This window comes from Stenella coeruleoalba, assembly GCF_951394435.1.
Source record: "Stenella coeruleoalba genome assembly, chromosome: 21".
NCBI lineage: Eukaryota > Metazoa > Chordata > Mammalia > Artiodactyla > Delphinidae > Stenella > Stenella coeruleoalba.
The window spans coordinates 5,994,236-6,020,159 of NC_137167.1; the positions used below are offsets into that span (position 1 = coordinate 5,994,236).

Genomic DNA, 25,924 nt, shown 5'->3' on the forward strand with positions numbered 1-25,924 from the left:
TCCGCCTAAATTTGGCCTTCCAGCTACAAGTTAGCTTTTTATTTGTTGACAAGTAAATTGCCACATTTTGCAAATTAACATTCACATTTACTTCTGGGCAAACTATCAGACTTAATTGACAGAATAAGTTCCCCTTTCTATTCCACAAGGAAAGTTTCCCGTTTCTACTCTGCAGAAAAGCTGAAGATAATAGCGCAAAAATTTAATACCGAACTGAGATTGACAGCCAGAAAAGGCTCTTTGTCTGTCAGTAAAAAATGAAGAAACTAGAAATTCAGAGAGAAAACAGGAGCAAAATCTGAATGACTACAAGGGACTCTGAATTACTTGTACCCTAAGGGATATGATTTTAATAACCCTAGCTTGGTAGGAGTTTAGGGTACAGATATTTAAATGTTAGAAAGCTAGAGTGAAGCCCAAGCCTGGTAGTCTTGAATGGAGTTAACAAAAGGTATGGCCACTGGGAATGCAATAGGCAAATTGTCTCAGCCATGTGGATGGAAAAGGATCACCTAGAGATGCAGGACCCCAGACCTCCACCATCTATAGAGGCAGGACCACAATTCCTCAATTTCATTACCCACAAATTTGAACTAGCAAGCATAGAAAATATTAAAACATTCATGCCCCAAGACAGGGAAAGCTGAAACATTTCCCTCTTCCTAAAGTATGCCTCTACAACTCGGGGTGTGCAGAGTTCCCATGAGAACAATCATTGCCCCTGAGGATGAGCTTACAAGTCTAAATTACAAACAACTGTGTGTTAAGTGCCCACAGGCACAGCACAGCAGAACAAAAAATTCACATATTGAGATAGATGGATAATATAAAAAACCTTTAATAGAAACATTTAGAATCTCCACAGAGATTCAGGCAGAAGTAAGGCAAGAAAAGGATAGCTGTTAAGAGAAGGAGTGATTTGGAAACTAATATGAGGAAATCAGTGGCAGAGAGAGACATGAAAAAGCATAGCATATGAACAGCCCGGTTAACAACTATGGAGGATAAAGTGAGAAGACTCTCCCAAATATAGTCATTTCAGATGCAGAAAAGATAAAGAATGGAAAAGAGGTGATAATTAAAGAAATGACTGATTGTTTTCCCAGAATTAATGACCTGAATGCTGGTATCTAAATACTATATGGAATCCAGAGCAGCGTAAATAAAAACAAATTCTATCAGAACATATCATAATAAAATAACAAAACGTTCAGGACAAAGAGGAAATCTTAGAAGTCACTTAGAGTAAACACATTAATTGAAAGGGAATAAATAAGTTAATCAGACTGTCAACTGAGGTCTCATCAATGCCAGTAAATGTCACATTACAGCAACACAATACTTTAAAAGAGCTGTGGAAAGTGACTCCCAACCACAAGTCTGTAACCATCTAAGTTGCCTTTCAAAGATGAGTGTGAAAAAGACATGTTCAGACATTTAACATCAAATGCTTATAACCACAGAAACTAACTAAAATTAAAAGCGTTGTACTTCAGGAAGAAAGAAATTGAAATTAAAATGAAAAAAAAAAAAAACGGACTCAGGAATGAATAGTGGGAGTTCCCTGGCAGTCCAGTGGTCGGGACTCAGTGTTTTCACTGCTGTGGCCCAGGTACAGTCCCTGGATGGAGATCTAAGATCCCGCAAGCCACGCAGTGCGGCCAAAAATCTAAAATAAATAAACAAAATAAAATCCAGGGTTAAATACCATTAAAAAAAAAGAATGAATGGTGACCAAAGCAATTGGTAAATATGTTGTTAAGCCCTAGTAAGTATTCATTTAATATAAAATGATAGTAATAATAATAACTGACAAATGGAGGGAGAGTTGTGTAGGTGATCTAATATCCTTCTGTTGTTTAGAAGAAGAATGAAAATATTGAATTTTAGGTATTTAAAAAATTAATTAGACCTAAAGTGGTACTAATATAACATATACTGGGATTCATCCCACCTCCCTGCATTCTTTGACCTCAACAGTCTTTCCCACTGACTTTCTACCAGAAAAAGATTATTCCAAAAATAAATGACCTGAAAACTATAGTGGATGTTATGTTAGTAAAACATAGCAGTAGAGTCAAGTGACATTCTTTAAATATAAATGAATAAAATTATCCTAAAAATGTTTCCCTGGTATATACCAAGCCTGAAGGCTAGAACAGTGGATTAACATTCCAAATTATACTACTCTAGTTGAAATGTGCATTTACCTATGGGTAATTCTATCATCCCTTACCCAATGTAGGTGAATTAATATCCTAGGAGAGATGAATTATGTTGACAAGGTTTCAGGATGAGAGATAATATAATAAGAGAGGGAGAAAAGGGGGCAGTCATAACATTATAGATACATAGATTGTGTGTGTGTGTGTGTGTGTGTGTGTGTGTGTGTGTGTGTGTGTATTTGTCTATGTACCTTTGTGTTTGTGGATTTTTTTTTGGTCTGGTTGCCTGTGTGTGGAAAAGATTAAGTAATCATGCATTCATTCAACAAATATTTATTGAGCACTTACCATAAACCAACAACTCTGCTACATGCTGGCTATACAGTGCTATCCTCTACGATAACAGAGTATAAAAAGACATACGTCCAAGGTGAGGAAAAAGTAACTGTGTTTCAGGACCATAAGTTAACTCCCTGATACTGAGAGGACATAATAATGAAAATCAATTCTTTTAGTTTGGTGAGAGTAACTTATGACTCCATAAGTGTCAGTAAAAGGAGAAGACCATAATGTCAAAAGAGAGATAAAGGATAAGAAAAGCAGGCATTGTAATGGAAGAGGAAGACCTCTTCTGGAATAAAAGAAATTAAACAACCCTGTTGTGCAGCCTAGACAGCTTACTCTGTAGATATGGGTGTGTCTGCTAAGTGTACTTTGGAGAGACCTAGGTAGAATAACACCATCCAAAACTGTTGGATGTAGAAAACTAAACAATTATTGTATTATTATACAGACATATCCACCTTTCAGGAAATGGAAGGAGACCTAATTAAAACTACTTGGTAATCCTGAAAGGCTATGGAACACACAGAATTGTTATTCCTTTACAATCTTTTTCTTCAGCAAATTTTTCCTATGTGACCAGGGTAAGCCCTCATTCGGTTGTTCATGAGCATACATATTGGATTTCTAGAGTCTCCAATTAAAGAAGTAAACTTCCCCATTTATGAGTTAGCACCATAAACATTTCACCAATCACTTATTCCTCTGTTTCTCCAGAATAAACTCCCAACATACATTAACAAACTGAAGAAAAGAAGACATTGATTTATTTAGACAAATACTCACTACTTAACTAAGTTGGCAAATACTAAGAGGAATTTTTTTGTGTGTAGTACCTTATCAATTGTTGCTGCTCAATTAATACTTAGCAATTACTTGTTGATTCCATTTGTTCATCTTATTTTTTAACACATACTTATTTTAAGAAATTCTTTCTAATTTACTTACCTGACAGTATCTGTTTGGCTACTACTTTCTGATGTGGACCTAAAATGCAAGTGAAAATAATGCTTCTAAGTTAATACTTTAAAAAAAGTGTGCCTTCATAACAAATGAATGGCAGACCATTTTGTAACCTGTATTAACGCTTTTATACCACTAATTACCACTAATGCATCATTTCAAAAGATTACTAAGTTACAGTATGCAAATAAGTATCATTCTTATTTACCAATATACCATGTCCATAGAGAATATAAATGTCAAGTTCTCAAACAGAGGAGAAGGAAAACAGATTTGTCACTTCCCAGCTCAGAATATATGCTTGATTTTGAATGCCTGATTCTGGCCTTTAGGTTCTAACCTAATGTTTTACCCACTAGTAAACAAATTACTGCAGGAGGTGATTTAAAACCCTCACTGACTTCTAAACAATCAGGCAGACTGGGCTGACAGGGTAATTTCCACCTCCTATTTAACACACAGAGTAATAGTGAAAAAAATAACAAAAAATGCTAATGAAAATTTAAGGGAAGGAAGCGACATTTCTAATGATAGTCTGAAAAAAAAAGAGGATATACAAAGCACGAAAGGTAAATAGGAACTAAAGCTGAATGACCCTAGAGGTCGGGGAATCAGTTAGGGAGTGGAGCCTACCTGGAAAACTGGAGCTGACCACCTCCTCTAACCTTGGAAGCCATGAAAGGCCATACCACCCACTAAGTGGAGATAGTATTATCATGAGTCTTAGAGATGCTGCAGGGAGATTGCTTCAGAAGTATAGGCGGAAAAGGATCACCTAGAGACACAGGAATCTTAGGTGCTTAAAATGCTTTAGGGATATGGATGGGATAAAACATCAAATACAGAAAGAGGAATCTTAAGCCTTTACTGTACAGGTTCAGGATACTAATTCATGTTTCCTATGAATTCTAGATGTGTAACATCTATGAATTCCATGTGTACCAAACACCTCAAAAGTTTATGACTGGGAGGGGAGTCTGGGGGAGAACGGATACATGTATACGTACGGCTGAGTCGCTTTGCTGTGCACCTGATACTATCACAACATTGTTAATCGGCTATACTCCAACAAAAAATTAAAAGCTTTTAAAAAAAGTTTATGACTTAGGAGGGTAAAACAAAATAATCTTGACAAGGAGGATTCTACAAAGCAGGATATGCAGAATTCTCATGAGACAATCATTGCTGCTTAAGATGGACTTACAATCAAATAAAAAAGCCAGTAAGAGGTAATGTCCACCTCTCGCGGAGTAAACTAATGAATTCATACACTAACAATTATAGGTAACAGGAAAAACTTCAAAAAAAAAGAATGCTTAGGACTTCCATAGAGATCAATAAAGGAACAGAATTCATTAAACAAGTAATGACAGAATGAGACCGGCCAAGATGGCAGAATAAAGATACTGAGCTCACCTTCTCTCACACCAAAATCACAACTATTTGCAGAACAACCATAGATGAAAAAGACCAGAACCTACATGAAAAGATCTACAACTAAAGATATAAAGAAGGAACCATACGAAATGGGTAGGAGTGGCAGAGTCATAATACAGTCAAGACCCATACGTCCTGGATGGGTGATCCACAATAGGAAAATAATTACAATTGAAGGGGTCCTCCCCAAGGTGTGAGGTGCCCCACAACAGGATGCCCAGCTCAGGAGTCCTGTGTTGGGAAGATGAGTGCCCAGAACATTTGCTGAAGGCTAATGGGGCTCACTTTCGGGAGACCAGAGAGCTGTGGAAAATAGACTCCATTCTTAAAGGGCACACACAGAATCTCACACGCTCCAGGACGCAGGGCAGAAGCGGTGAGTTGAATGGAGCCTGGGTCAGACCCACCTGCTGATCTTGGAGAGTCCCCCGGAGAGGCAGGAGGCAACCAGAGTTCACCCTGGTGACACAGACACTGACGGCAGACATTTTGGGGAGCTCATTCTACCTCGTGGACACCAGTACTGGCAAGTACCATTCTGGAATCCTCTTTCTAGCCTATTAGCCCCAGGACTAGTCCCATGCCCGCCCAACATCCTACAGGCACCAGTACTGGGACAGCTCAGGGCAAGGAAATAATTGGGCAGGGACACAGCCTCACCCACTAGCAGACAGGCTGCCTTAAGACTCCCTGAGCCCACGGCTGCCCCTGGTTATGGCCCGGCCCACCAGAGCATGCAGGGCCAGGCCCCGAACAGCAGTGCACAGGCACTAGACCCAGGACCCCCATGGTTCTGCAGCCAGAGACCCTGGGACCCAGCTCGACTCCTAAGTAGGCGGGCACCAGCCCCAGAATCCATAATCCCACCCACTAGAGAGCCTGCTCTAGACTCAGGACCAGGCTCACCCACCAGCAGGTGGACACCAGGCCCAGGACAAGGGCAGCCCCATAGCCTGTTCCCCCCCCCAACTAGAACGCCAATACAAGCTTCAGGACACACTGGGCCCTGCAGCCAGCTGTGTCAGGATCTAGCCCCACCCACCAGTGGTCTGACACCAGCTCTGGGACCCCTGGGCACTGTGGGCAGACCCCAGGATTAGCTTTGTCAGTGGGTCAACAATAGCCCCAGGAACTGGCTTCACTCACGGGGCGGTTAGCAACATCTCCAGGATCTCCTAGACCCCAACTCCACCCACCAGTGAGCCAGCACTAGCCTCGGACCCCTGCAGGGTTTCACATCCAGCTGTCTTGCGACCCAGCCCTGCCAACCAGGAGCCCACAGCTTCCACACAAGGCACGGCCTGGCAACCAACCAGACCAGGGACCAGCCAAGCCTATAAAACCACTTACTGTAGCCAGCCTGCCACAACAGAAGGACCCACACAGCCCACATAGGGAGCAACCCTAGAGCATATAGCTCTGGTAATGAACAGGGAGTGTGCTGCTGGGATACATAGGAAATCTCCTACAAAAGGTCACTTCTTCAAGATTGGGAAACATAATCAACATACCAGATACATGGAAATCAAACTAGAAAGTTAGGTGAAATGAGGCAACAGAGGAGCAAGTTCCAAACAAAGGACAAAGATAAAACTCGTAAGAACTAAGTGAAATGGAGACAGGCAATCTACCCAGGAAAGAATTTAAGGTAATGATCAAAAAGAGGATCAAAGAACTCAGGAGAAGAATGGATGAACAGAGTAAGAAGTTAAAGAACCACCAAACAGAGATGAAGAATATAATAACTGAAATGAAAAATACACTAGAAGGAATCAATAGTAGACTAAATGATACAGAGGAATAGATCAGGGAACTGGAAGAAAGAGTACTGGAAATCACTGATGCTGAACATAAAAAAAAAAAGAAATGAGAACAGTTTAAGAGACCTTCAGGACAACATCAAGCATATTGACATTCACATGATAGAAGTCCCAGAAGGAGAAGACAGAGAGAAAGGGGCAGAGAACATATTTGAAGACACAGTAGCTGAAAACTTCCCTAACCTGGGAAAAGTAGTAGACATCCAGGTACAGGAATTACAGACTGGGTGCTTAAACAGCAGACATCTGTTTCTTAAAATTCTGGAGGCTGGGAAGTCCAAGATCAAGGTGTCAGCAAATTTGGTTCCTGGCGAGAACCTATTTCCTGGCTTGCAGGTGGCTGCTTTCTTGCTGTGTCTTCACGTGGTGCAGAGAGAGAAGGAGCTCTAGTCTCTCTTCCTTGCCTTATGAGAACACTAATCCCGTCATGGGGACCCCACTTTCATGACCTCATCTAAACCTAATTTCAGCCCAAATGCCCCAACTCCTAATACCATCAGATTGGGGGATAGGGTTTTAACATGTGAATTCGGGAAGAGGAGACATTCAGTCCATAAGACTACTTAAAAAATCATTCCAAAATTTAGTACCTCAAAACATTTATTATTAACTCTCTTGGTTCAGTGAGTTGACTGGGATCAGCTGAGTAGTTCTCATTTGGGGTCTCTCATGCAGTTGTAGTCATGTGTCAGATGGATATCTAAGATAGGTGGATGTTCACACGCTGTCAACTAATGACAACTATCAGCTGGGAGCTCAGCTGGAGTTGTCACCCAAAGTGCCTGCATGTGGCTTCTCCACGTACTGGAGCATCTTGCAGCATGGCAGGTGGGTTCCAAGATAGAGGAATGCAACAGCAAGCATTCCAAAAGGCCCAGGTGACAGTTACATGACCTCTATATTAGTTGTACATTGGTGATTACATACAGAATCATAAAGAGATTCAACTACTTCTTTTGGTAAGAATATTTCTTAGGTGGTATTGTGCACTTCCAGTGGAAGGGACGTAATACCTGGTTGTTTGTCTTTTTATGATAACATCCATTGATGATCAAACATCTAGATAAAGTAATTCATCAAGAGTTTAAATTTGCATTTTTCAAAGATCATTCTGGCTAGACTACAAGTTCTCTTAAAAAGAAATAAATGTCACAGTTATGTACAGCTTTATGAGAATGGCAATCAAAACCAAGTCATAATGATATAAAGATTTATTGGGTATCTCATCCTGGTTTGGTCATTTTAATAGTCTAAAAATAAATAAGTTCAAAGGGAAGAAAAAAAGGAATAAGTTGTTTTGGCATACTCTTTCCCTGATGCTGTTCAGTTACGTCAAAAAGAACCTCAGGGCTTCCCTGGTGGCACAGTGGTTGAGAGTTCGCCTGCCGATGCAGGGGATGCGGGTTTGTGCCCCAGTCCGGGAAGATCCCACATGCCGTGGAGTGGCTGGGCCCATGAGCCATGGCCGCTGAGCCTGTGCGTCCAGAGCCTGTGCTCCGCAACGGGAGAGGCCACAACAGTGAGAGGCCCGCGTACCGCAAAAAAAAAAAAAAAAAAAAAAAACTCATTAAAAATTTTTATTTGAAATAAAACATCAGTCCTTAAAGGTTAACAAAACATTAATTCATTAACCCCACAACCAGGATAGATAACTGTAGTCTTAATCATTGGGTTGCAAGTGGTTGCTTTTTCTTTCCTTTCTCCTTTTAAAAAATTTTTAAAAATTAATTAATTTTTTTGGCTGCATTGGGTCTGTTGCTGTGCGCAGGTTTTCTCTAGTTGTGGCGAGTGGAGGCTACTCTTCATTGTGGTGCACGGGCTTCTCATTGCTGTGGCTTCTCTTGTTGTGGAGCATGGGCTCTAGGCGCATGGGCTTCAGTAGTTGTGGCTCGTGAGCTCTAGAGCGCAGGCTCAGTAGTTGTGGCGCACAGGCTTCAGTAGTTGTGGCTCATGAGCTCTAGAGCGCAGGCTCAGTAGTTGTGGTGCATGGGCTTAGTTGCTTCGTGGCATGTGGGATCTTCCTGGACCAGGGCTCGAATATGTGTCCCCTGCATTGGCAGGTGGATTCTTAACCACTGCGCCACCAGGGAAGCTCTAAAATTTTTTTTTAATTTAGGTACAGTCGGTATACAATATTTTGTAAGTTACAGGTGTACGGTATAGTGATTCATAATTTTTAAAGGTTATACTCTATTTATAGTTATTATAAAATATTGGATTTTCCCCCTGTATTGTACAATATGTCCTAATAGATGACTATAAGGAAACAGAAATACAAATCCAGGAATCAGAGTGTCTCCAAAAGGATCAACCCAAAGAGCAACACAAGACACATTATAATTAAAATGGCAAAAATTAAAGATAAAGAGAGAGTATAAAAAGCAGTATGGGAAAAGCAACAAGGTCCATGCAAGGGAACTCCCTTGTATGTACATACATATTAATAAGTACATATTTATTAATAAGTATGCACATATTAATAATTACTTAAATGAAAATGGACTAAATGTTCCAACCAAAATACATAGAGTGGCTGAATGGATACAAAAATAAACCTGTATATATGCTGCCTACAAGAGACTCATTCAGTGCTAAAGAAACACACAGACTGGAAGTGAGGGGATGGAAAAGGTATTCCATGTAAAAGAAAAATTAAAAGAAAGTTTGGGTAGCATTACTTATAGTAGATAAAATAGACTTTAAAGCAAAGGCTGTTAGAAGAGACAAAGAAGAATATGATATAACAATCAAGGGTTCAATCCAAGAAGATATAACAATTGTAAATATATATGCACCCAACATAGGAGCACCCAAATAATTGAAGCAAATTTCAACAAAAATAAATGGAGAAATCGAGAATAACACAATAATAGTAGGGAATTTTAACACCCAACTTAGATCAACAAACAGATCATCTAGACAGAAAATCAATAAGGAAATATTAAATGACATATTACAACAGATCAACTTAATAGATATATATAGAACATTCCATCCAAAAGCTGAAGAATACACATTCTTTTCAGGTGCGCAAGGAAAATTCTCCAGGACAGAGTTCATGCTAAGCCACAAAACAAGCCTCGGTAAATTTAAGAAACATTGAAATCATATCAAGCATCTTTTCCGACCACAACACTACGAGACTAGAAATCAACTATAAGAAAAAAAACTGCAGAAAGCACAAACGCGTGGAGGCTAAACAATATTCTACTAAATATCCAATGGATCACTGAAGAAATCAAAGAGAAGATTAAAAAAAAATACCTGGGAACAAATGAAAATGAAAACACAACCATCCAAAATCTATGGGATGCAACAAAAGCAGTTCTAAGAAAGAAGTTCATAATTATACAAGCTTACCTAGGGAAACAAGAAAAATCTCAAATAACAACCTAACCTTATACTTAAAGGAACTAGAAAAAGACGAACAAACAAAACCCCAAATAGTAGAAGGAAAGGAACCATAAAGATCAGAGTAGAAATATATGTAATAGAGACAGAAAAAAAAATAGAAAAGATCAATGAAACTAAGAGCTGGCTCTTTGAAAATATACACCAAATTGATAAAAACTTTAGCCAGACTCATCAAGAAAAAAAGAGAGAATCCAAATCAATAAAATCAGAAATAAAAGAGAAGTTACAACTAACATCACAGAAATACAAGGATCATAAGAGACTACTAAGAGAAACTATATGTCAATAAAATCAACAATCTAGAAGAAATGGACAAACTCCTAGAAATGTACAATGTCCCAAGACTGAACCAGGAAGAAATAGAAAATGTGAATGGATCAATAATCAGTAATGAAATTGAAACTGTGATTTTAAAACTCCCAGCAAACAAAAGTCCAGGACCAGATGGTTTTACAGGTGAATTGGACCAAACATTTAGAGAAAAGTTAACACCCATTCTTCTCAAACTATTTAAAAAAATTGCAGAGTAAGGAATGCTTCCAAACTCATTCTACAAGGCCAGCATCCTCATGATATCAAAACCAGTAAAAAGAAAGGAAGGAAGGAAGGATGGAAGGAAGGAAGGAAGAAAGAAAGAAAGAGAGAAAGAAAGAGAGAAAAAAGAAAGAAAGAAAGAAAGAAAGAAAGAAAGAAAGAAAAAAAGAAAGAAAGAAAAAGAAAGAAAGAAAAAGAAAAGAAAGAAAGAAAGGAAGGAAGGAAGAAAAACAAAACTACAGGCCAATATCACTGATGAACACAGATGCAAAAATCCCAGACAAAATATTAGCAAACAAAATCCAACAATACATTAAAAGGATGATACACCATGATCAAGGGGGATTTATCCCAGGGATGCAAGGATGGTTCATTATCCATAATTCAATCAATGTGATATGCTACGTGAACAAGTTGAAGAATAAAAATCATATAATCATATCAATAGGTGCAGAAAAAGATTCTGGGTACAAAATTCAACTTTCATTTCTGATAAAAACTCTCCAGAAAGTGGGCATAGGGGGAACACACCTCAACAAAATAAAGGCCACATGTGATAAGCCCACAGCTAACATCATACTCAATGGTGAAAATCTGAAAGCATTTCCTTTAAGAAAAGGAAGAAGACAAAGATGTTCACTGTCACCACTTTTGTTCAACACAGTAACAGCATTCCTAGCCATAGCAATCAGACAAGAAAAAGAAATAAAAGGAATCCAAGTTGGAAAGGAAGAAGTAAAACTGTCACTTTTTTGCAGATGAAGTGATACTATACATAGAAAATTCTCATCAATGAATTCAGTAAAGTTGCAGGATACAAAATTAATATACAGAAATCTGTTGCATTTCTATACACTAGCAACAAACTATCATAAAGAGAAATTAAGGAAACAATCCCATTTACCACTCCATCAAAAAGAAGAAAATACCTGGGAAGAATCCTACCTAAGGAGGCAAAAGACCTGTACTCAGAAAACTATGGCACTAAGAAAAGAAATAGATGATGACACAACAGATGGAAAGATATACTATGTTCTTGGATTGGAAGAATTAATATTGTTAAAATGATCCTATTACCTAAGGCAATGTACAGATTCAATGCAATCCCTATCAAAATACCAATGGCATTTTTCACAGAACTAGAACAAATAATTCTAGAATTTGTATGGAAACACAAAAGACCACTGATAGCCAATACAATCTTGAGAAGGAAGGCCAGAACTGGAGGTATCACACTCCCTAATTTCAGACTATATTACAAAGCTACAGTAATCAAAATAGTTTGGTACTGGCAGCAAAACAGACATGTAGATCATTGGAACAGAATAGAGAGCTCAGAAATAAACCCACACACTTATGGTCAATTAATCTACAAAAAAGGAGGCAAGAATATACAGTGGAGAAAAGACAGTCTTGTCAGTAAGTGGTGCTGGGAAAACTGTACATCTGTATCTAAAAGAATGAGATAGAACATTTTATTACACCATATACAAAAATAAACTCAAAATGAATTAAAACCAGAAATCATAAAACTCCTAGAAGAGAATGTAGACAGAACACTCTTTGACATAAATTGTAGCAATAGCTTTTTGGATCTGTCTCCAAAGGCAAAGGAAACAAAAGCAAAAATAAACAAATGGGACCCAAGTAAACTTAAAAGGTTTTGCAGAGCAAAGAAAACCAATGAGAAAACAAAAAGACAACCTACTTAATGGGAGAAAATATTTGCAAGTAATATGACCGAAAAGAGGTTAATATACAAAATATATAGCACATCCAACTCAAAATCAAAAAACCAAACAACTGATTAAAAAAATGTGCAGAAGACTTGAATGGACATTTTTTCAAAGAAGATATACATAAGCTAACAGACACATGGAAAGATGCTAAACATCACTAATCATCAGAGAAATGCAAATCAAAACTACAACAAGCTATCATCTCACATCTGTGAGAATGGCTATCATCAAAAAGACCACAAAGTGGCTTCCCTGGTGGCGCAGTGGTTGAGAGTCTGCCTGCTAATGCAGGGGACATGGGTTCGAGCCCTGGTCTGGGAGGATCCCACATGCCACGGAGCAACTGGGCCCGTGAGCCACAACTACTGAGCCTGCGCGTCTGGAGCCTGTGCTCCATAATAAGAGAGGCCGCGATAGTGAGAGGCCCACGCACTGCGATGAAGAGTGGTCCCCGCTTGCCACAATTAGAGAAGGCCCTCGCACAGAAACTAAGACCCAACACGGCAAAAATAAATTAATTATTTAATAAACTCCTACCCTCAACATCTTAAAAAAAAAAAAAAAGACCACAAATAACAAATGTTAGTGAGGATGTGAAGTAAAGGGAACCCTCATACACTGTTGGTGGGAATGTAAATTGGTGCAAACACTGTGGAATACAGTACGAGGTTCGTCAAAAAACTAAAAATAGAACTACCACATGATCTAGTGATTTCACTCCTGAGTATATATTGAAGAAATGAAAATACTACTTCGAAAAGATACACATACCCCAATGCTTGTAGCAGCATTATTTACAATAGCCAAGATATGGAAGCAAAGTTGTGTTCATCAACAGATGAATGGATAGAGGATGTGGTATATTTACACACAATAGAATATTACTCATCTATTAAAAAGAAAGAAATTTTGCCATTTGCAACAATATGGATGGACTTGGAAGGTATTATGCTTAATGAAATAAGTCAGGAAAAGACAAATACTGCATGTTATCACTTACTTGTATAATATAAAAAGTGAAATGAACTAGTGAATATAACAAAAGTAGAGTCACATATGTAGAGAACAAACTAGTGGTTACCAGTGGAGATAGCAAGGGGGCGAGGGACAAGAGAGGGATAGGCAATTAAGAGGTATCAACTACTATGTATAAAATATATAAGCTACATGGGTATATTGTGCAGCACAGGGAATATTGCCAATATTTTATAATAACAATAAATGTAGCATAATCCTTATAAAAATTATTAATCACTATGTTGTATACCTGAAACATATAATTTTATAAATCAACTATACCTCAATTAAAAAACACATGACAGAACTGAAAAAAAAAGAATTGTTGATTTTGAATTGTTTAGGGAAATCACCTAGAACACTAAACAGAATATAAAATATACATAAAAGTCCAGTTAAGAAACATGGAACAATTTAGACACAGAAAATTTAGAATGGGGGAGAGTCAGTATTTGAAGAGAAAAAGTCTAGAACTTTTCCAAAATTGAAGAAAGGTATGAGTCTTCACACTGAAAGAAAATATTGGGTCCAGCTCATGATTTTTAAAAAAATCTCTACCAGAATACATTATAACAAAATAACAACTCTAAGGACAAGGAATACATGTACAGGCTATGTTAGGCAGAATTCTAACAATGGCTATGTTAGGCAGAATTCTAAGATTCCCATTCCTTGGTTATTCAAACACTTTTCAAAGTACTGCTCTGAAAAGATTTTGCAAATGTAATTAAACCTCCAAATCTGTTGGCCTTAAAATACAGAGATTATTTTGGTGGGCCTGACCCAATCAGGTCAGCCCTTTACAAGTAGAGTTTTCTCCTGCTGGTAGAGGAAAGAAATTAAGAGAGAGTCAAAGCCTTAGGAATCCTTATATTACTCTTGTTTCTTTAAAGGTGAAGGGAGGTACATGAGTAGCAATGCAGGTGGCCTCTGGGAGACGGAGGGGCTCCAAGCAGACAGGCAACAAGGAAAGAGATACCTCAGACCTACAGCTGCAAGAAATTGGATTTTTCTTACAACCCAAATGAGCTATGATCCCAGCCTGGCCTTCAGGCCTTCAGGTCAGACTTGTGACAACCCAGTCAAATCCACCTGGATTTCTGACTTACAGAACTTGCTCATAGTAAATGAATGTTGTTTAAGTCACTGAGTGTGTGGTAATTTGTTATGCAGCAATAAGAATGCAATGACTAGGTAAAACTCCTATTAATCATAAAGGAATAAATGAATCAACACACTAACAGAAGATTTATCATCATCAATAGTAAATGCCACATTACACTGACATATCTTCAAATAGCGAAGGCAAAATAACTCAGCATAGAAGTCTATACTACATAAACTCATACTCAAGAGTGAAAATAAAGATAATTTTAGGTGGATAAGATAAATAGTTTACTACACATAGACTCAATGATGGAAATTCTAAGAGAGGTACTTCACCAAAAGGGAGATTGAACATTAAAAAAATGGAATTAAATTCAAAAAAGAATAGTGAGTAAATAAGTTACAAATATGTAGTGAAATCCTAGTATGTTTTGATTAAATATAATAATGATAATGATGACTTATTTGTATCAGGTTAAAATTCAGGAGTAACTGAAAGCCAAATGATAATGCTATGGAAGAGTGAAGAAAAGAGTATAAGGTTTAATGGTCTAAGATCCATAAATTGTTAGAAGAAGATTATAAGTACTTTTATATCTAAAATTGTAACTTCATCTACATTTAATTTTAATAATTTAATAAACCATAATATAATAATTAAAGAATTAAAGAATATAACTAGAACATATAATGACCAAATTGATAGAAGGAAAGAAAAAACAATGAAAGCACAATCAATATGATGGACTACATGAAAGTAGAAAGAGAAAATACTGAAAACGCATGATAAATAGAAAAAAAATGGTAGAATTTAGTCTAAACATATCAGCACACATATAAATATATAAACATATTCAATTCAACTATTGAGAAACTCTTGAGGTTACATATTTTAAAATTCCATTGGCATGCTGTTTTCAGGAGACCAAATTAAATAAAAGGTTGAAAGTAAGGGGATGAAAAGTTACATTAGATAATGTAATAGAATAGAATGTTGGTATAGCAGTTATAAAACAGTAAGGACAGAATTTATGGTTAAGAAATATTAACGGGGACAATATGCTATTTATTAATGTTAAAAGAAAAGCACAGCTAAGTCAGTGTAATTAGTTCTCATCAACCCAAAATTATTATAGAAATTTATACATGAGTTCTGTCATGGACAATCTATCAAATGTCAAGCATTTGCTTGTTTGTTTACCCAAGCAGTACATAAATATAACCCAAGCTGGGTAATTTCCAGGCACTATACATCCTTTTTCTTTACTAATTATACATATCCTATCTTTTATTAGAGTCAGCCATTTTATTCCTTGTTTCCTCAGAGTAGACTTCCAATAAGTATTTATTAAATGAATAAAAGACTAATTTACTAGAAACTAAATTACTATATACTAGTAGCCTGGTTTTCAGTGGATTACTTTACCAAACTTAGCTGTTCGAACAGTATCTAGACATTGTGAATTATTCATTCTTAATTTTCAACATGTATCTTAAGATGCCTTCCAATTTACCTACCTGCTAGCATTTCTGTGAGTGCTGCCTTCTGATCTGGATATTAAAAAAAAAAAGGAAAATAGTGTCCAAAGTTAGTCTTAAGAGCGCTTGCCAACTGCATAAATAAAAGTCAGGCCATTTTATAAGCAGTATTATCTCTTTTATAAGGTAAGTTACCAAAAAAGAAAATCATGTCCAAGGTCACTGAACAAAGATGCAAATAAATAACATTCTTATTTACTTATATACCTCATCCACAAAGAGTGCATTTCAAACTTGTACTAAAGAAATTATCAAGAAGGCACAAATTTTCTTTTCCCTTATCACTTCTAAACACAGAATATAGGTTTGACCCTGAATTCCTGATTCTGACCTTTATACTCCAACTTTTAATTTTTTATTCATTGATAAAGAAATGCTACATTTTATAAGTTAAAACCCATATTGACTTCTAGACAATCTGACAGAATGAGCTGGTGGGACAATTCCCCTTTCCATTCCTCAAAGAGGAGTGCTGAAAAAAAATAAGACAAACAGTTAATACATAACTGAGGTTAACAACAAGAAAAGAATTCTCCCGGTGCTAGTAAAAAATGAAGAAACTGAGTTCAAAGGGTAAACAGGAGATAAAAGTGAATGATTGCAGGGGTGTCTAAACCAGCGATATGACTTTGGGACTAGAGATTTAATACCCATTCCTTAGAAGTTATGAGGCCTTTGCATGCAAGGAAACTAAGTGAGCTCCTTAACTGGAGCCATTTAACCTGGGAGCCATGAATGTCCATACCACCCATTACACAGGGATAGTAAAAATTCTGACCAGTGGCCTTTGGAATGCAGCAGGGAAAAGGGGATACGCAACAGGAATAGACGGGGGAAAATGCATCACTGCAGAGTCCCAAGCCTACAAAAAATGTACTTTCAGGGCCCCAGTCACACGCCTACAAATTCTTGAACACCATGCATAGCAGTTGTTCCAAATATTTTTGCTTTAAAAGAAGCAAAAATGAAACCACCCACATGTTTATGTCTTCAACACAGGGCATGCAGAATTCTCATGGGAAAAGCATAGACACTGAAAGGAAAAGACACTGAAGAGAAAAGAGGTTTGTACGATTACAAACCCCTAATAGATAATGTCAACAGCCAGAGCAAAACAATGAGTTCACACACCAAGAAATACAAATGATGAAAAAACTTGGAGAATATTTAGAATCTCCATAGAGATTTCTGCAAGAATAGAATCCATAAGTCTAGAACAGGACAGAGAAGGAAGAATTGGTGAAATGAGAGTGATCTCAGGAAATCAAACAGAATGTGAGATGGAGAGAGAGCTATGAAAGTGCAGTTACAAACCATAAAGACACACTTCCAATTCCGGTCAAGATGGAGCAACAGACTGGATTTACCCTCCTGCCTGAAACAAATGAATATCTGGACAAAATACATTAAATGCTGGTTTTCAGACACTGAATATTAGGCAGGATAGTGATATATGAGAGAAGGGAAGAAAGGTGAGACCTGTGACTGCCCCTTGTTACTGCCTGAGGAGAGTTGCCATCCTGTAGCACAGCAAGGGAAACCCAGGCAAAGCCAGAAGGCTCCCTGAATTGAGGTAACAGGGTCTGCGGATGCCAAGGCAGCTACACTTCTCAGGGCAGAACACCAGAGAAGAAAGGAGGTGCACAGAGAGCTCCTGATGTCTGTGGAGGGTCCTCTTTGAGTGTTCTGCAGAGTACCAATCACTGAACGCAAGTGAAGAAACTCCCTGAGCCAGAGAAAAATGATTAGAAACTAATAAAGGAAGCAATCTCTTGTGCTCATATAGGAACAGGAATAGTTTGTGTTCCCACCATCTGAGTTGAAAAATCTCATAATTCACAGTGAGTTTGGTAGAGTTACATGGAAGGGTACTGCCTCCGTAGTGCTAACCATTCTGATCCTACTTAACGAAGCTTAAAAGCAATGGTGTTAGAAAAACTGAATATTCTTATGCAGGAGAAGAAAAACACTCAATTCATACCCATACAAAACTTAGTTCAAATTAGATATAAGCCTAAATGCAAAACCTAAAACTATAAAACTTTTAAAAGAAAACATGAGAGAAAACCTTCATGAATTTTGGTTAGGCAAATATTTCCTAGCTACAACATCAAAATCATGATCTATAAAAGAAGATACTGATACACTGGATTTCATCAAAATTTTAAACTTTTGCTCTTTAAAAGAGTGAAAAGAAAAGCCTTAGAGTAGAAGAACATATTTGCAAATCACATATATAATAAAGCACTTGTATCCAGCATTTATAATGAACACTCAAAATACAATAATAAGAAAACAAACAATCCATTTTTTAAATGATCAAAAAGTTCTGACTGACTCAATAATAAAAAGACAACCCAATCAAAAAATGGGGTCTTTCAGCTGAAACCGCCATCTTCCAGTAATTTGTCAAAAAGACCAACACAAATGAAAAGAGAAGAGGCACCTGCTACACTTTTAGAAAACATGGGGTTGTTCCTTTGGTCACATACATGGGAATTTACAAAAAAGTGATATTGTAGACAGCAAGGGAACTGGCACTATTTAAAAAAGAAATGTCCCACAAATGTTACAAAAACTGGGAGTCTACAATGTTACCCAGCATGCTGTTGGCATTGTTGAAAACAAACGAATTAAGGGCAAGATTCTTGCCAAGAGAATTAATGTACTTATTGAGGATATTAAGCACTCTAAGAACCAAGATAGCTCCCTGAAATGAAGGAAATATGATCAGAAAAAGAAGGAAGCCAAAGGGAAAGGAACATGGGTTTGACTGAAGCACCAGCCTGCTCCATCCAGAGAAGCACACTTTGTGAGAACCAGTGAGTTGGAACCCATTCCCTATGAAATCATGCCATAATAGGTGTAAAAATAAATGAATAAAAGACCTCCGGATTGTAATTTTAATTAATTAATTTAAAATGGGTAAAATATTTGAATACACACTTCTCCAAAGAAGATGTACATCTGACAAATAACCACATGAAACTGTCAGCATCATTAGTCATTAGAGAAATGCAAATTAAAACCATAATGAGATGCCACTGCACACTATCGGAATTGCTAAAATTAAAAAAATATATGACCATATAAGTGTTGTTGAGAATGTGGAGGAACTAGAACTCTCACATACTAGTGGTTGGAATATAAGATAGAAGAACTGCTTTGCAAAACAGTTTAGCTCTTTCTTTAGAAGTGAAACATATACCTACCATATTACCCCGTTGTTCCAGTCCTGGGTATTAACTAAGAAAAAGAACGCATATGTTCACATAGAAATTTGTATGTAAATGTTCATAATGGCTTTATTTATAACAGCCCAAAACTGGAACGCATCCAAATAACTATCAATAGATGGAATGGATGAACAAATTATGGTATAATCATACAACTGAATACTTATCAGCAATAAAAGGAAAAAAAATGATCACACAAGAACACGGATGGATTGCAAAATAATCATGGTGAGTGAAATAAATCAGACAAAAACAAGAGTACATACTGCATGATTCCATTTACATAAAATTCTAGGAAATGCAAACTAAGAAAGCAGATCAGCAGCAGTATGGGGATAGAGCAGGTGGAAGAGGCAGGAGTGGGGCTTACGAAGGGGCTCGAGGAAATTTGGGGCATGACAGATACCTTCATAATCTTGATCATGATGATGGTTTCATCAGTGTTACTTTTCAGATTATCAAAACATACAAAATTATACACTTAAAATATATGTAATTTACTGTGTGTCAATTATACCACGATAGAACTATACATTAGAAAAAGAACAAGCTATTGATACACATAACATCACAGATGAATGTCAAATGCATTATGCCAAGGGAAAGAAGACAGACTCAAAAGATTACGTACTACAGTATACGATTCCATTTATACAAAGTTCTGGAATTGGCAAAACTATAAGCAAAGAAGGCATCTGTCAGTGCCAGGAGCTGAAGGTGGGGTGAGAGGGAATTCTGAGGTGATGAAATTGTTCTATGATTTATTGAGGTTGTAGTAAGTGTACACATTTGTTAAACTCATAGAATTACATAAACCAAAGAGATTAGTTTTACTACATGTAAATTGTATCTCAGCTTTTAAAAGCTTCATTCTTAGTGTCAAAAGAAAAGAAGCAAAAGGAGGAGAAGTATAAAGATGAGGAAGAGAACAACCATCACATCTACCATGGAGGCTAGAATGGAAGACCCTAAAATATAGGGATTTCAGAAAAATAAAAGGGATAGAATGGGGAAGAGTCAATCATTAAAGAGATAATGACTGAGAACCTTCCAGAACTGAAGAAAGACATGATAATTGAAGATGATTGTGAATTCAGAGCTGGAAAAATAAAAACAAACTCATATCAGAACAAGTAATAATTCAGTAACATAATACCTTGGACAAAAGAAAACTTGAGAAGCTAACTTAGAAAAAAAGTGCAAGTATAAAGGTAAAAATGAATTAATTAATCTGACAGCAGACATCTCAACAACAGTAAATGCCAGAATTCAATGGCATCATAAAAGGGCTGACAGAAATAACTGTCCACCTAAAATTCTATACCCATATAGAATTTCAAGAGTGAAAGTGAAATAAAACCATTTCCAGGCATATAAGGCAAACAAGTGATTACACATAGACCATCACTGTAATAACTACCAAAGCAAGTACTTCTCCAAGAAGATTGAACCTAGAATGAAAAAAGCAGGATTCCAAAAAGAATGGCGATAATTATGGCATTGGTACACAAACCATGTGACAAAATTTCATAATATATACACACACATACTCAAAAATGAGTGTATGTATGTAAACACTGGTGAATATGAATAAGGTCTATAGTTTAATTGATAATATTGTACCAATACCAATTCTCTGGCTGTGAAAATGTGCTATGTTAATGTAAGATGTTATTATTGAGAAAACCTAAGTGATGAGTACAATGGAATTCTGTGCTATTTTTGCAACTTTTTATATTTCTTAAATTATTTCAAAACTAAGTTTAAAAAAAGGGAATCATAGGGCTTCCCTGGTGGCTCAGTGGTTGAGGGTCCGCCTTCCGATGAAGGGGACGCGGGTTCGTGCCCCGGTCTGGGAGGATCCCACATGCTGCGGAGCGGCTGGGCCCGTGAGCCATGACCCCTGGGCCTGTGTGTCTGGAGCCTGTGCTCCACAACGGGAGAGGCCACAGCAGTAGGAGGCCCGCGTACCGCCAAAAAAAAAAAAAAAAAAAAGGGAATCATAAAGAATCTGGAAAATATATTAGGAAATCCTAATAAGTATTAACTAAACATAATAATGATAAGAACACAATAACACAAAACTTATTTGGAGGGAACTGAAAAGCCAAATGACAAACAGATTGAAAAAGATAGGTTAGTGTTAAAGGGCTAAGATCCTTGAGTTATTCAGAAGATTATATACAATGATTAAATTAAGACATTATACAACATTAGCTACAAATGCTAAAAGTTAACAAAAATCATTAAAACAATAAAAACAGAATATAAAAATGTACAAAATAGTAGAAGAGAAAAAGAAAAGAAGAAAAAGCACAATCAAGAAAATGGATTTTTTTTTTTTTTTTTTTTTTGCGGTACTCAGGCCTCTCACTGTTGTGGCCTCTCCCGTTGTGGAGCACAGGCTCCAGACGCGCACGCTCAATAGCCATGGCTCACGGGCCCAGCCGCTCCATGGCATGTGGGATCCTCCCGGAACGGGGCACGAACCCGCGTCCCCTGCATCGGCAGGCGGACTCTCAACCACTGCGCCACCAGGGAAGCCCAAGAAAATGGATTTTGAGAGAAGGAAAAAATGCAAAAAAAAAAAGAGAGGATAGTAAGTAGGAAGAAAATAAGATGGTAAATTTCAATGTGAATATATATCATCATATATTAAGCATATAAATGTAACAAACTCCACTACTGCATTTCATATAAAGGCTGTTTATAATGTACCAACTAAAATCAAAGAATGGTTGAAAATAAGGGATGAAAAATATGTAATAGGTAAGTCTAAATTTCAAAGAGCAAGTTGACATATAGCAATGTAAGAGTGAGAATAGAATTTAAGATACAATTATTAATGATAAAAAGAAAATACACCAAGAATATATAACTATGTTGAACATTATCCATTTAGCCACTGCCTCAGAGTATATAAAGCAGAAGTCTCAACAATCGAAGAGAAAGCCGTGACATATTGGTAAACCTTATTTGCCTCTCATAGAAAATGAATTATCAAGTAGAGAAAAAATTTAAAAACCCAGTAAGTATAAAGATGACTTGAAACAGCACAATTAAAAAGTTTGTTCTAAAAACAAAGAAAAAAACATACTGTATCACATTAATTGAAGCATGCATATCAAGCATATATTTTTACAAAAAACTGACTTCCTTTCTGGTTCCAACATTTAAGAGTCTAAATCAGAGACAAAGCTTTCCCAATAAGGTAATAAAATTGGAAAATAACTTTTACAGCAACAAAAATAAATCATATAACTGAAAACTAAAGACCATGGTTTTTCATGATTTAAATAAGAAATCGTGCTGGAAGTTTCTAATTTTTTAAACTGAATATCAGCTGTATCTTAAAAACTGGAGAATGTAGATGAAATGATATATAAGGGAGAAAGTTTTCACTTTAAAAGCATATTAGGAAAATAAGAAAAATTGAAAATTAATAAACAAAGCATTAGACTCCACAAAGGTAGAATTAACAAACACATAGCAAAGGTGAAGAGAGTAGCAAAGAGGAACAGACCGTAAGTTAAGGATTATAAACACAAGGAAATATATGGATCTCAACAGAACGACAAATTATATTTTTAAATTACTAATAAAATAGAAAAACCTCTGAGAAGACTGCTCATAAAAAAGGAAAAACAAACTTAGAATTAGATGGGTAAACATATGCATAAAGTATAAATATTTAAAATTATATATAATTCTAGATATGGCACAGGGATGTAGCCATGTGTAGTAAAAATATGTGATACACACCAGCTTTCAGTGCAGAGGTTGTTCTCCACAGAGAGGGAGATGGGGATTGCAGCTGTATATACAGCGGTTTATTTCATAAGAGAAACAAAATATTCATGTTTATTTCCAGTGGTGGGCAAATGGTTGTTTGTCACCTTGTTCTGTCTTTGCTTTTGAACTATATTTTTAAATAAAAATATTTTACATACTAAATTATAAATTTGCTTTCTGAAGACTTTTCCCAGAGAATATTTTTAAAATTATTTCTTACATGAGGCAGCAATGCAAATTGAAACATTTCATTTGTGATATGGCTCATAAATCTGCATTACAAATAAATACTTCTGGTACTTCTCCTGTAGGTGACACAGATCACTGGGCATTTGAAAGCAATAGATATGGATACATTTTAGTTCTTCCTCTCTCAATTACCAAGGCGATGACATTGGCAAGTCATTAAAACCACATTCCAAAATTTTTGCATCTTTAAAATAAGGATATTCAAAACTATCTCAAATAATTAAATGAGATACTGATGTAGCATACAAAATTCTTGTAAAATGTAAAGTATTATGGCTGCTCATAATATTTCCTTATATGTGACTAGATTTAAATGGTACTAAAGTTTAACTTCAGAACACAAATTCAATTTACTCGCTACTTTGGGGTTCCTCTTTCTTGCTGAACCACTTTTTCAAAGGCTTCCATGAAACAGCTACTATGGTTGCTACGACGAGAACAGGTAAAGCAATGTAGGTACCCAAAAGCCACTGCTTCTCCCCAGCCTTCTCAAAACCTCTTTCCTTGATTAAACCTAAAAATAAAAATACATTAAAAAATCAGAGTAAAAAAATTAAGCTGCCTACTTTTACTTTCAAGTTACAGCAAACTAATTACAATGTTCTTAATTTTTATTGTTATTCAAGGAACATGGAAAAATAATAATAGAATCATAATACTTGAGACTATCTCTATAAACTCTCATTCTAAAAGAACAGAAACTAAGTTCCAGAAAGTTCCAATGTGTTCTACATTATACAGTAGCTACAGCAAAATCCCACTATAAGTGGGACCCCAAAACTTCAGTGATATATAATCTGCTTGTGAGGTTATCCAACAAACTTGCATTGTTACAAGGTGCATTATCACAGAATTCCACTATATCTGTGCATATCCTGTTTTTCTTTATTAGATTGTTGGCTCTTTGACATTTAGGGATCTGTTTTTACATGCGGAGTCACTGCAGTGCTACTAAAACGTCACTGCCATAAAAAATAGGAGACTTGATTCCTAATCCTAATTCTGCAGCTAGTTAGCACCGGGTATTCTTTAAATTCCATGAGGAGTGGGACTTTGTTTTGCTTACTGTACATGCCTAGTGCCGTATGATGAGCACCTGGTATATATTAGGAATTCAATAAATATTTGCTAAATCAATGAATGAATGACGAAAACTAAAGTCATGGTGAACAAACAGAATATTGTTTTAGCCCCTTCTGTCATCTCTTTAGCAGCAATTAATAGATTTTTATCATTTAAACTATAAACGCCAGACTAAAAACTTATCTTCTATTTCCTTTATTTCTTCTATAACAGACACATTAACAGTGCTGGACACAGGGTGTGTTGTTTGTATAGAGCTGAGACCACAGGATCAGGCATAAAAGGGGGAAAAGTTTGAAAGACAGTTTAAAGGAGAAAGTCAGACATAAGTAAATAAAAATTTTAAGAGATACCCTCAGCTTCAATCATATTCAAAATTAATATTAGGACAAAAAGCAGGATTAAGAAGCATATTTGGCATCTAGTTCTTGAGGCAGCCTATTTACCTTTTAATTACAAATACTGGTTTCTTTCAAAGTGTCAAAAATCGAACTTTGTCTTTGCGAAGGTAAGCAATTTGAGAATTTTATTAACTGGATACAAGAAGAGAGAGATACTTGCCCTGTCCCTCAGGCAATCTGGAAGGTATTCCGGAGAGTGCTCGGCAATCTGGAGGTCTGTAGCCACTAGAACAGTTGCACGTCATCTCAGAAGTGCACACCTAGAATCATTTTTTTAATTCAAATGATCATTTAAAAATATTTTCTCATAGAAAGTAAAATTATCAGATGGATCATCAAGCTTACTTTTTTATTTTCATCTAGTGTAATTTTATTTGATTTATTTAGAAAGAGAATTCTACAAATTGAATGCTTGGCTTTTTAGCCTAAAGTGCACACACGCACACACACACACGCTAAAAAGCCGCTGTAACGTGAGACTCACAATATTTGCACCTGGAAAATTTAACACCTTCAAATGTTCACCAGAAAATTTAGTGTGCAATTTCAGAAACACCTACATAAATTCTAATGAAAATGAGACCATTCCAGTGGTGTGTTAGAGCCAGCCAGTATCAGCTCCCAGGGCTGAGTGTGTAACATCTCTTCCCATCTTCAAGTTCAGTGACATCATGGGGTAGTTTGAAGTATTTGTACTTACAAATGAGGACTTTACCCTTCCTCACACTAGTTGGTAAACATTTACTAGCATAATACTGCCCTTGACCAGCATCAGGTTTGTTTGTTAGCTTTTGTTTGTTTGATTTTTAAGCAAAGGTTTTTTTGTATTCTAAGAGGGCATCAGATAATTAATTTCTGTAATTAATTAATTAATAATAGCAAACAACTTTATGGTGCTATGTGTGAGTCTCTATTCTGAGCACTTTATATAGATTCACTCATCAAATCCTCACAATAGCCCTATAAAGTTGGGACTATTATTATTCCTACTTTACAGATGAATAAACTGAGGCATAGATGTTTAACTTGCCAAAGGTCACATGGCTAGTAAGTGATGGAGACAGGATTTAAACTGAAGCTATCTGG

The 25,924-nt window shown here is 36.5% G+C and overlaps 1 protein-coding gene across 11 annotated transcripts in view; it reads right to left on the bottom strand.

Annotated features, from left to right (window-relative positions):
- The window catches only part of ADAM32 (ADAM metallopeptidase domain 32), a 168,674-nt gene that overhangs the window by 5,661 nt on the left and 137,089 nt on the right, over positions 1–25,924 (bottom strand). For 7 of the 11 annotated variants that reach the window (XM_079909326.1, XM_079909318.1, XM_079909320.1 and 4 more), the window contains 4 exons: positions 24,999–25,098; positions 23,815–23,868; positions 16,057–16,089; positions 3,456–3,494 (listed from right to left, as the gene is read on the bottom strand). In XM_079909326.1, coding sequence (XP_079765452.1) covers positions 3,456–3,494; positions 16,057–16,089; positions 23,815–23,868; positions 24,999–25,098 — 226 coding nt within the window. Of the gene's footprint in view, positions 1–3,455; positions 3,495–13,706; positions 13,941–16,056; positions 16,090–19,296; positions 19,324–23,708; positions 23,869–24,998; positions 25,099–25,924 lie in introns of those variants that run through there. The other 4 variants (XM_079909321.1, XM_079909322.1, XM_079909325.1 and 1 more) reach the window with 4 other exon arrangements.